The sequence below is a fragment of the Xiphias gladius genome, chromosome 18 (genome assembly GCF_016859285.1).
Source record: "Xiphias gladius isolate SHS-SW01 ecotype Sanya breed wild chromosome 18, ASM1685928v1, whole genome shotgun sequence".
NCBI lineage: Eukaryota > Metazoa > Chordata > Actinopteri > Istiophoriformes > Xiphiidae > Xiphias > Xiphias gladius.
The window spans coordinates 1,312,213-1,324,486 of record NC_053417.1 but is presented as its reverse complement, the minus strand read 5'-3'; the positions used below and the strand labels follow the sequence as shown (position 1 = coordinate 1,324,486).

General features: G+C 36.6%; 2 protein-coding genes across 4 annotated transcripts in view; one reads left to right on the top strand and one right to left on the bottom strand.

Annotated features, from left to right (window-relative positions):
* Positions 1-484: 484 nt before the first annotated feature.
* tpk2 (thiamin pyrophosphokinase 2) lies at positions 485-6,339 on the top strand. Of its 2 annotated transcripts, none has more exons than XM_040152899.1 (8): positions 485-571; positions 834-1,075; positions 2,087-2,150; positions 2,233-2,363; positions 2,503-2,621; positions 4,906-5,038; positions 5,445-5,541; positions 5,666-6,339. In XM_040152899.1, the coding sequence occupies exons 1-8, from the start codon at positions 529-531 to the stop codon at positions 5,710-5,712; spliced, it is 876 nt and encodes a 291-aa protein (XP_040008833.1). In that variant the 5' UTR covers positions 485-528; the 3' UTR covers positions 5,713-6,339. The 2 variants fall into 2 exon arrangements, with proteins under 2 accessions (XP_040008833.1, XP_040008832.1); XM_040152898.1 differs by having other exon boundaries at positions 491-741.
* Positions 6,340-8,326: 1,987 nt separating this feature from the next.
* Positions 8,327-12,274, bottom strand: part of rhoaa (ras homolog gene family, member Aa) — a 14,704-nt gene continuing 10,756 nt past the window's right edge. For both annotated transcript variants that reach the window (XM_040152903.1, XM_040152904.1), the window contains exons 3-5: positions 11,000-11,120; positions 10,780-10,910; positions 8,327-8,558 (exon numbers count right to left, since the gene is read on the bottom strand). In XM_040152903.1, the coding sequence (XP_040008837.1) occupies positions 8,385-8,558; positions 10,780-10,910; positions 11,000-11,120 (426 nt within the window). In that variant the 3' untranslated portion in view covers positions 8,327-8,384. The remainder of the gene's footprint in view (positions 8,559-10,779; positions 10,911-10,999; positions 11,121-12,274) is intronic.

The following is a 12,274-nucleotide window of genomic DNA, read 5'->3' as shown; positions in this document are numbered from 1 at the left end:
AAATATTTGGAAGATTCCATTTTGGTTTTACAATAACATTATTCTAATTGGTTGAGTTATCAAGTTTGTCTTTTAAGTCATGAAGAGTTATTGGTACAACGCGTCCCCCTTATAATCTATGATAACGTATTCTATGGTATTGCTGCTATTGGCGATCTATCGATGCTTTGGCAAGATGTTTGCAGATACATTACTGCTCATATTTCAGTTTCTGGAATGAGTCAGGGAGGATATCTGCCTGATTCAATTTTGGATTTGTTCCATGAGTGGAACAAATCTAAAGATAAATATTTGAATGAATTTGCAAATTTTCAACAATTTCTACAATTCTACAATTTCCAATAGTCCCCCTGGCATTTACTTTTGTTGAATACACTCTCATTGGACTATTCTTTTTTTTTTTCTTTAGAGACAGACAGATAGATAGATAGATAGATAGATAGATAACTGCAGAGTTTAGAGGACGCGCTGGCAAGGGGAGAAATGATCCTCTGGAGCAGTTTGGGAAGCCACGAAGAAGAACAAGACATGCGCATCAATGCGAACCGCTGTGAGGAAATGATGGCGTCCAGTTAGTGTGAATATTAGCCCATTCATACAATTAGTTTGACTCAAACGCATTTATTTTAAGGGCGCACTAGAAGGGGTTTGTTGACACACAGTAATTTAAAATGGCTAACTCTGCCTGGTCAGAAAAAATACACAAACTCCTCTGCCGAATGAATAACTTTTATTTACCAGGTAGACGAGTGGCACTGTGCGAAAATATAAGGTGTAGTTAGTCGACGGTATGACAGGCTTTTTAAGTGACCGTTTTCAACTTGTTCCCACAGGCTCCTGTCGCGCTGACTGCTGTAAGTTTGAGATAGACGGAGTACAGGTTGGTTGGATCCCTCCGCATGTAGCCTCGCTGTTGACACGGTATCCAGAAGTTTTTTGTCCGCCACGCGATGGTGCAGTGTCACTGTGTCACAGTCTGGACACATACGAGAGGAGATCTAAGGCTGTGGACGCTGTCCTGCAAACTCTCAGACAGAACGGCTCTCTGACTTGCCTTAAAGGGTGGAGAGATGAGGTGAGACACGCAGATTAGCATGTCAGGGAGGAAAAAGTTGTTGATGGGTACCTAGTGACCCCCTCCCGCCCTTGGTGCTTTGTGTATGTATCAAGTCAAATGCTCAAACAAACTAGCTGGCCCCAGGTCTTGATTGTGTTAGTTACTCTGAGGCAGTTTGATTAAATGCAACAATATTTAGGAATAGTAACTATGTGACTAAAATATAAATTAAGGTCTTGAAATCAGATTTTGACACAGAGCCACAGAGTTCTGCAATAATGCAGAACCCACTGTGGTTGATTATTTAAGTGGTGAAAATTTCCAAATAAATGTGAAATTAATCAACTTATTCAACATCAGTTGAAATGCAGTGAACCTGGGCTTTTTGGGCCCCCTGTGGGTGTAGGGCCACAAGGTCTACGCCCAGTTGGTAGTCCAGTTTGCCCATATGACATCTGTTTTATGGTGCTTTCAATCCTGATTTAGAGCAAGAAATCTTGAAAATAAATGTCAATTTTTTTTCTATTAAATTCAGGGGATATGAATCCTACTGTGAATTTTAATGATCCTATTACATTTTGTCTGATGCCACCATAAGGCCTACACTTTCTTTCGTATACAAGAAATACTCAAAATCTGATGAGGAGATTGCCTGTTCTGAGTACATTCTTGCTCCTCAGATGATCCCATTCATTTTCTGACTCTCCATTAGCTTTTTAACACCACCCTTCAAATCAAAATGTTAAGTCTGTAGATATGATTTTGTTAACTAATGGCAGGATTCCCAATAGGTTTGTTGTGAAAACTCATGCCTCCAAGAGAATTAATGCTAATGCTATTTTTTCTACCTATTGACCTGATGACAGTGATGACAGGGGTGGTAGTTTCTTCCATCTCATATACTGGATTGGACCTTGAAAAGTAAAAATCAGTATAGCAAAATATGCATTCTAATACTTAAAAATACTCTACATGTGCTCAATAACATCACATTTGTCAGAGTAAATCTGAAGCAGTCTCATCTTTCAGAAATTCAGTGTGATGCCAAAATTCTCAGACCCTCCTTTATTGTGGATGGAAAGAGCAGCTACAAGTAAGTTTTGGCACACCACAGCAGCGCCATATGATGTTTTCTTAATATTAGTGGTTTATGAGCTGACTGTGCTGCACTACAGGTCTTTTTGGGATAAAGCGGTTTGGAGTCCATATCAATGGTTACACTGTAAGTGACAGTGGGGAAGTCAGCATGTGGTTGGCACGACGCTCCCCAACTAAGCAGACATACCCTGGACTACTCGATAATGTGGTGAGTACAAATTAGACATGCTTCCATAGTAGGTACAGAAAAGGGTGGTAATCAATGTGAATTAAAGGAATAGTTCAACATTTCAAATTCAGAGCTCCACAAATGAATGAAGGAGGCTGAAGGTGTTTTGTCTTTGAAGGCAGCAGGTGGTCTGGCTGCTGGTGTTGGCATCAAACACACTCTTGTAAAAGAATGTCAGGAGGAAGCATGTATCCCAGCAGCCATTGCTGAGAAGGCTCAGCCTGTAACCACTGTAAGGTGAGCTTGATACCACCCTTTTTTCCTTAATACCAAAAAAGTGTCTTGGAGGAGGATACGTTTGGTCATATTCTACTTTTTGGCTGGACTACAACAGAGGAGCCGGCCCTATAAACGCAATTGTCAGGGAGTGAACGAATGAATGAGTGAATGAGTGAGTTACACCATTGGTCAGCTGGATGCCGCTTGTTTTCGATTGCTGAGGTTACACCATTGGTCAGCCGGCCAAGTGTTGGAGTTTCCCCAGTGGCTGTTGCTCTTTCAAAATGAATCGGTGCAAACAGTCTCTATTGCATCATCAGGGGGACCATTTCTTGCTTTTATAATTCAGCCAAATCAAGCAATGTTTTGACCTATGCACATATCACTTAAATTATTCAATGTAATTATACTAAACCTTATAATTTCCAGAATACCATAATTTTACATTATGTTTGGTATAAAAACATTAATATAAAAACATCAAACACTTCCACATTATATTTTTATTGAACATTGTAAACTAGCATTTAGCTACAAACACTAAACACAGTGCAGTCTGTAGATCGTCAAACCGTAAATGAGTACAGATTTATTGGGAATTTGACTGTATTAAATTATTTAATATGTGAGCACAGAGAGTAGGAGAGAAGCAAACAGATAAAGGGGGGGGTCCAGCCATGTACTAGGTTTTGACCTAGTGTTGTTTCTTGTTGTCAACAAATAGGATGAAAAGATACAAGCCAACAATAGAATATAATAGAACAGAATAGAATTATTTTTATTGTCATTATACTCAGGTAAACTGGAACTTTGCATGGCTTCTCTCCTACTTAGGTTAAATAAAGCAAACAAAAAGCAGCAGTAATAGCAGCATAATGTTTTAAAAAATTATGCTTGTCACTGAATGTATCCTCCTAACAGGTGTAGTGTGCATGTAGCTTGATGTATCTTATTCCTCTGCGCCATGGAGCTCCATTATTGTCCAAAAACTATTAAAAACACATCATTGAGCTGCACTGTTGCACTGGGTGACATGTTCCTTCATTACCATGAAAAGGCATGCTGTAGTTTATTTTTACTCGGTCCTACACACAATCCTGCAGACCCAAACACTCAGGAGAGAACCAAATGTGTATTAATCCGCAGCTGAAAATATTCCCCAAAAAATGCACAATTTCCTCCTGATTGGGAAACCTTAAAAATCAGCCCCTTTTTATGCAGTAAAACCATCATTCATTGGTTAATTCAGGTCATATGAACACTGAAAATTAAGCACAGGTGAGTCTTTTTTTATTTGAGGAACTAATTTAAATTCCTCAAAAGAGTGCCAATAAATGTGTCACGCATACATTTTTATCTCTGCATTTTTTATTTCACTATATGAAAATGTTTTTTTGTTGTTCAGTAACTTTGGACATTTTATTAAATATTCTGATTTTACAAAATTGGTAAATTTGCATTTATTTCTGAAGATATTCTAAATTCTCTACTTAAAATTCAGGGATACCAATAATTTCAACCAGGACTGTAGTGTAACGTAGCCAGAAAATATTGAGAGACGGACTCATGCATTGTTGGTCTGGATCTTTTCAAAGGATTTGGTAAAAATAAAAAAATATGACACCAGTCTTACCCTTGGAAATAGTCTAAAGGTTGCAATATACCAAAAACAAAATCTTTTGTAAAATGTGAATTTATTCAACATTATGTGAGGTTTGTTAGTGGCACTCCATACCAGAAGCTGTGTATAGTGTGTTAAGGACAACACACACCAGCAGCATATTACACATGTCAAAATAGCCACCTCCATTGATTTCTGTGTAAGCTGACACTCGCCAACACTTGCACTTTTCTCACAGACAGACTTCTGTACCTTGACTACTTCCTTCTGTCTGTACAGTGCATCCGGTGTCTGCTACAGGCATCAGTTGACACACAGCTCAGCTGCCATGTGTTGCACTTGAAGGTATGCTGTGGCATTTTTGCATTATGTAGCAAGACGGGTGCCTGTTTTGTAAGGAAGGAAGGGCACTCAACACATTTGTTAAAGCTTAAGGATACACACAATTCATTTTGGTGAGAAACACTGAATTTAAACATAATTTCTGTACATTTACATAAAAACTCCATAGGGTGTCTTTAAGGGGCAGTGTTGACACTGGGACTGGTGGTCTGTTGGATTACGCCACAGCTTTAGTGTCTGAGAGGAGCAGGAACCTTGTCATAATGAAACTAAGTAAAACACTTGTAAAAAGCAAGCCTCTTTAGATTCCATAACTAACTACTTCAATATATTTTCTAGCTACACCTACGAGGATGAAGAGGGAGTGTTCGTAGAAAGTCAGTTTGTCTTTGATTTGGAGCTTCCTCTCGAGTTCAAACCCAGAGTAGGGGATGGGGAGGTGCAAGATTTCTACCTCTTGCCTATTGATAAGGTTAGTATTTGGTTACACAATACCATCCGCTCCACTTCTACACTGCAGTAATTGAAAGCATCCTCGGACCATCCATTAACAGTCTGGTAAAGTAGTTCCAACAGTCAAACCCATAAAAGACTCCCGCAGATTCTTAATAAGTCATCCAAAATCATTGGCTCCCCATTTCTGTCAATAAAATCCCTACACCAAAAGTGCACTGTAAAGGGAAGTTAAAAATCATTTCAGATCCCACCCACCCAATTCCCTACCTGTTCCAGCATTTACCCTCTGGGAGGCGCTACACAAATTCCACCAGCCTTGCTGTGTGGTCATTAAAATGAATTGAATTGAATAGAAGCACCAAGATTTTGATACCACAAAAATAGGAGAGGAGTATCGTCTGATTACCCTGTCTTGGTTTCAGGTGAAAGAACTGCTGGCCAGCGATGATTTCAAACCCAACTCTGCTATGGTGGTCTTGGACTTCCTCATTAGACACTCATTTATTGAGCCTGACACAGGTTTGTGACTATCTACAAAATTTCTGCTGTTAAAGTAAATTATAAAATCTGTTCATCTTCAGATTTCTTTTTTTTTTTTTTTTTTTAAGAGAGTCTTGTATTGATCATATTCTTTTCATTTCAGAGCCATTCTATCAGGAATTTGTGGCAGGACTCCATCAGACTTTATAGAGTGAAGCTGAGGACTGAACCTATTGTCAGAGGGCAAGACACCACGAGCTCTTACATTATTTACATTTATGGCAGCAAATTGCCTCACAGAAATCAAGCTAAGTGTTGTGTTCTCAGTTTTTGCTTTGAGAGAACATCCATCTGGATTTGGATTTGGTACTGACTTTTAACAGGGTGATCCTGTCATCTCCAAATCTTTTGCTGTGCAAAGATAGACATCAGACTGTCTAAACTGTCCAATTTTTGACTGTCTTATGAAGTGTGAGTAAATAGGGATTTTTTTTAAACTAAAATTTTGCAATATAGAACATTTTAAAATATGAATAGAATTAGTCCTATGTACAGGTGCCCAGTTACTCATAATAACTCCTGTATAACTTCATATGTCAACAAAATGATCATATAAAAACAGAGACATGAATACAATGTACGTCAAAATGCTCACCTAACTTCTGGCTCATTTCCCTATGTGTATTTATGATTTGTAACATGTTTATAACTCATTAACTAGACTATCCATCTTAATGAGCTTACATACAGTTAATCAGTGTGCAAGTCTGAGAAATTTAATATTTTAATTAATGTTATGCTGTATTCAGTTGATGAGTTAAGATATACAATGGGCATCCATAGACTTAAGAGAGAAAGTATGTGAGAATTGACAGCAGTGGCAGAATTTGGTCATTCTCTGTTACAATTTATTTCCTTTACAATACATTAAAAAAGACAACTGGAGATACGTAAGGATACATTTGTATAAAAAAGAATATTCCTCTTGCAAATAACCAATCCTTAAGGAGTTTCTTACATTTTGTATTTCATAATCTGAAATATTTTTTCAAAGTGTATACCACACTGACCTTTTATTTTAAGTTGTGTGCAAATAATACAATGTAAGCCAGTAGAATATCACAAAGTTAACATGGTATACAACAGAGTACAAAGCTTAAAAAGAATAGTTGTAGACATCGTGAGTGAACTGGCAGAGTGGAAACAAAACACACTTCCAATAACACCCGGCATAAAGGTATGCAATATATTTTCAAAAAATGGCTGTTATTTAAATAATGGGAGAGTATCTAATATCGGTAAAACAACAAATAATGGCTGGGTTAAAAACAGTAAGAGGGGCTGGAATTACTTGTACTATAACATCTTGCATGCTAAAATTCAGCACAATTTACATTTCCACAGCACTAATTCAATCAACACAATCATGTCGTGCTCACTACTTTGTTCCTCTGAGTGTCACTTCTCTAACAGAAATACGGTTTTTAGTCATTAGTCAAGTTACCATCACTGAAACTCAAAACTTCCTGCAAATGTTTCAAATAAAAAGCCTACTGGTAACAAGGAAATGTATCCTATGACCTGCTGGTAGGTTGTTAATGTAATACATGGGTACATAGAGTGCTCCATAGCAATTGTTTTTGTTTGTTTTTTTTAAAAGAGAAATTTAAGTTTTTGAAAAAAATTAACTGAAAACAATATTTGTTTCAGAAAAACTCTGACATGACTGTAATGTTGGAAATAGTGCTGTAGAAATGTACATTATGCTGAATTTGTCAGAGAGACATGGCAGTTTTCAGTTTGCATCATCAGCATTCAAACTGATCAGATAAGAAAACGAATTCTCACTAAAATGATTAAATATTCTTATAAAACAGGGGAAATCAGAGATAAAGGCTTCTCTAATATCATTGTTATAAAAGGGCCTCTCTGTAGTTGAAGTAAATTAAGGCCCCACTACCATTTGAGAATTTACAGTAAATGTCTAGAGGATAATAAAGTTTTCTAACCATTTAATACCCAATTGTATACAGTGTGTTTGACAGTCCACATTGATTTAATTCAATCACAGTTTTCTGACTTGAAAGCCAAGTTAAGCTAAATCAACTTAATTTTTTGAGTGTTGTATTAATTAACAAGCTTGTATAAAACATTCAAATAAGTTGGTCTCATTACCATCATGTATTTATGCTCAACTGCAAATAATTAAAACTCTCAGCTTTTTAAATGAATAAAAATCGTATCAAATATTACACGTTCATAAAAAGAAAAGCAGTCCATATAAAGTTAGTTTGGTCTAACTTTAGAAATAAAGGAGAATGGCAAAACCTATGGAATGATGGGGCAAAACCAAAAGACAAGCACAGTCACACTGCCATCCATGGTCTTCCAACAGTTAGTTAGGCAAGCATACATCTGTCGGTGCACTGATGCCCCTGATCTCTTCTGGAGCTAGTCTCAACCACAAACCTTAGAGCTATAGCTTAGGACAGAGGCCACTCTACTCCATTCAAAGAACTGGAAACCAGACTTACAGGACATACCCTACCACACTTTTAAAAGTATGAGTAAGAGAGATATTCCCTTTTCTTCATGTTCTCTTAATTTCAGGTTTAATGAATCCTAAACACAAGATTACAGTATTTTTATTTGAAAGCTAAAACCTTGAACTTAAATGTATATATTCAACCTTTTCCATAGCATTTTACCTTCCTTTTTTGCCCCTTTGGCCCAGTTCGACCTATCTGCTTCACCCCTATAAATCCTCATTCAATTACGCTCACCTTGGTGACAAAGTAGACATGGGGGAGGGATTGGTTTTTGGTTTTTTTTTGGCCTTGTTTATTTCTCCATTCCCTCCCAATCCTGTGTAACCTGACACTCTATAGAAGGCAACAGCCGCTCTTCTTGCCCCGTCTTTTGGCCTGCAGCGCTGCCCTGGTGGCCATCTCAAATACCTCCCTCACACCATCCTTAGTCTTAGCCGAGCACTCCAAGTAACCAAAGGCATTGATCCGGTTAGCCATGTCCCTCGCTTCATCTGACTTCACTGGTTCCTGTTTGGATAAATCAAAATCATATAGGAAAATTAGCTCAACTCATAGAAGGCAGGACATCATTTTAAAAAAGTGAAGAGTTTAGTATAGAAAAACATTTTAAAAACACTTGTAGCACCACTTTGGAAGACATGACCTGTTCACTCTGTAAATTACGGTCAAAATGCGGGACCACATTATTGTATGATTTCTATACTGATAACATTTTTGTATCTTTTGAGCAGTTGTTACATTCCTTGAACCAATTTCTACAGTTATCTACAGCTCAGAGAGTAAGCTGTAGTCTCAATGGATTCCAGTTTTGTCAATAGACCCCCAGTGTCATTTTTGAGTAGCTCAATACACATTCAATTGACAACACTGAAATCCATTGAAAATAAATTGAAGGAAGATATTTCAGATGAGTTCTGTTCCCTCATGCCAGAAAATATTTCAGTTTAAGTTAAATTAATCTCTGCTGCCAGTATATGATCAGTTGGTTAAGAGATGTACCTCTTTCAATTAGAGAAGATTCAGTGTTCCACTAAGGGATCACTTTTAAAATACATTGTTACCTAGCAACAACTTTAACTTTTTTTATTTAACATGGAAGCAAATAAATTGTATCAATAATGAGAATAAAGTCATAGTATTATGAGAAAAAAGTTGTAGCATTTAGATAATTAGGTTCTAATTTTTCAAGAAAAAGTTGTAATTTGTCAATGAAGTAGGATTTGAGAACAAGACATGATGTTAAGCTTAGATTAAGTTGACTGGAATACATGTTTTTGCATTTCCTGACAGTTTATACTGTAGCGTACACTTACTAAAATACGAACATACGACCGGTAGATTCTGGCTGCCTTATGTCATTCTGTGCTCACATCTCACTGTGGTCTTTGTCTCAGTTGTCTAGAGGAAACCAAGCCACACTGTACTCCAGCTGAGGCTTCAAAACACTTCCACGTAACTCATAATGTAACTGGTTCAATTTTTTTTATTTTTTTTATTTTTTTTTCCAAAATTTGAAAATCTTAGTAGTGTTAAAAATTCCATACTAATACAAATTTATTCTCAAAATATTATGACTTTTGTCTCGCAAATTTTGGCTATATTCTCAGTATATTACAACTTTTTTCTCATAATATTACAACTTTTTTGTTGCCTGCTCTACAACTTGTTCACCTGCTCCGTTGGTTTGTACCCACTTCTGCTGACACTCAGGTTTGCGCATAAATATTTATTTGAATATATATTTATCTATAATATTTTTCTCGTCACTTGGAATAACGATTATGGTGAAAGATCAACCAAATGTACATGTTTGCTTTTAAACTATTCAAACAAGTCAGGAAGTCACCCTCTGTCAACACTATTTAAAATGACAACTCTATCGCATATCAGAGGTGACGTTCAGGTACAGCAGTGTTCCAGGTCGGAACCTATTTCTCTATGTGACAAAACACTGCCAAACTGTTTAATACTTAGTGTCTGAACCAGCAAATATAGATAATAAAATATAAGTAAATAATCGACGAGGGAACAATTAACAGCAATTGATGACTTTTGTAAAAGCTGATGACAAGACCTCTACCTTTAACTGATTTGTCAATTATTAAACTGCTCAATTGATGGAAAATAATGTATTAATATAAGTAAGTAAGTAAGAGTAATTGATCAAGTAAAAATGCCAAATTCTAGCTGGATCAAGCTTCTCCTATGTAACAGTAGCTGCCTTTCTATGTTTTAGATTTTTGTGAACCTTTTGTTTTTGGCATGTTGATCTGCCTTAAGCAACAATTTGAAGACATTTTTAGGGTTCTGGGAACTGGTAATGTGTATTTGTATTTATTTTTGACATTTACTAATTGATATAGGTTTTTTCTTCTTTTTTTTTTTAAATAAATTTAAAAATTTGTAAAAAAAATAAAATAAAATGTCAATTTATATACAGATAAATTGATAATAAAAATTATGATTGGTTGCAGCCCTGCAAAGTGCTGATTTTTTTTTATGAGAAAAGAGCTGCACGCTGGGGATCAAACTATGGTAAATCAAACCTTACAATACAATAATTTCATTTACATGGACATTTATATTGTTTTAGCCTGACACATCAGTAATACTAGTCGTCATTCCTCCTTTGATAGGATTAGCATGAAATTCTGTCTGAACATAACTCCACAGGTTTAAACTTCTAAAAGCATCTGAACGAGCACCTTAAAGTAAAGGTCTCACTGACCTGTTTCATCTTAGCTAACTCTCGTCGTGTGTGCTCATCATTTCGCAGGTCTTTTTTGTTTCCCACAAGAATAATGGGCACATTGGGACAGAAGTGCTTGACCTCAGGAGTCCACTTCTCTGGAATATTCTCTGCATCAGACACAAGGTGTACATGTTGAATATGGAGGAGATGAAAAGAGAATATTTGTCATTAAACAATGACAAAGAAGAAATCTCACCTAAACTGTCAGGGCTGTCAATGGAAAAACACATGAGGATGACATCTGTGTCTGGATAGGACAGAGGCCTCAGTCGGTCGTAGTCCTCCTGACCTGCTGTGTCCCAAAGAGCCAGCTCCACCTACAAGAACCAAGGATGTTACTACATACATCAGTGTGTCTTCATTAGAATTAAATTTCATGGTGCTCATAGGCATGCAGTAAGAGGCTGTGCAGTTTCTAAATTTTGAGGTAAGTTAAAAAGTTTATTTCACTAGATTTTGACATTTTAAGATGGAGCAAATCACAAACAGACACCCCTGATTTGCATTGAGAGGCACTACTCTATAATATATGTAAACATATACTACAAACCAGAGACATTCCAAAGTCTCTGGTTGTATATGACTCTTTGTAAACTTTTGAAAAACATTCTGCTTGAGATATTCAGGTTTATGAATTTTGAGAAAAGATTTGTAGCTGTAGAAAAATTTACATTGTCTAAAATTGAAGCACAAAATATATCAACAGTGAGGTTACACAAGGACACAGAGGAAATATAAGTAAGTCCCTTTGTGAACATCTGACTACGGATTAACATTGTCCCATTTAGAATGACACTGTGACATAAGTATTACAATGTTAATGATGTCTTCACAGTGACCAGTAACTCTTTCAATGTTAATTTACCTCCGCCAAGAAGGTTATGTTTTCACCTGTGTCTGTTTGTTAGTTAGTTTGTTTGTTTTTTCAACAGGATTACACAAAATGTACGGAACAGATTTGAACCAAACTTGTTGAAGGGACGGGGCACGGAAGAACCCATTCAATTTTGTTGCTGATCCAGTTAAAGAGCCAGATCCAAGAATTTTTTGTATCACTTTACTTTGCAACATTGGGCCTTTTTCCAAATTTTCGTCAATATTGGCCTTGGTGGACGTATTCGCTCTACTGAGGGCCTTTCTACTTTGGAATGTGAGTATTATATTAAAGGAATACTTCAACATTTTGGAAAATACACTTATTCTCTTTTTCTCTGAAAGTGAGATGCACAGATGGATCTCAATCTCATTTCGTGTGTTAAGCACAGAGCTGAAGTCAGGACGCGGTCAGCCTATCTTAGTATAAAGACTGGAAGCAGGGGGAGACAGGTAGTCTGGCTATCTCCAAAGTTTAAAAAATACACCTATCAACACCTCTTGTATCCCATAAAAAAAAGCTTAAACATGAAATTGACAGTTTGTGTTTTTATGAGGAGTTACATGCTGTAACTATTTCTTGGCCATCAACAGCCAA

What these genes read in the sequence shown, in the direction of transcription:
- tpk2 (XM_040152898.1), top strand. Translation starts at nt 672, where the DNA reads ATGGCTAACTCTGCCTGGTCAGAAAAAATACACAAACTCCTCTGCCGA. An exon ending in GAATAACTTTTATTTACCAG is followed by an intron (nt 742 to 833) that starts GTAGACGAGTGG and finishes TTGTTCCCACAG; the next exon opens with GCTCCTGTCGCGCTGACTGC. An exon ending in ATTTATTGAGCCTGACACAG is followed by an intron (nt 5,542 to 5,665) that starts GTTTGTGACTAT and finishes TTTTCATTTCAG; the next exon opens with AGCCATTCTATCAGGAATTT.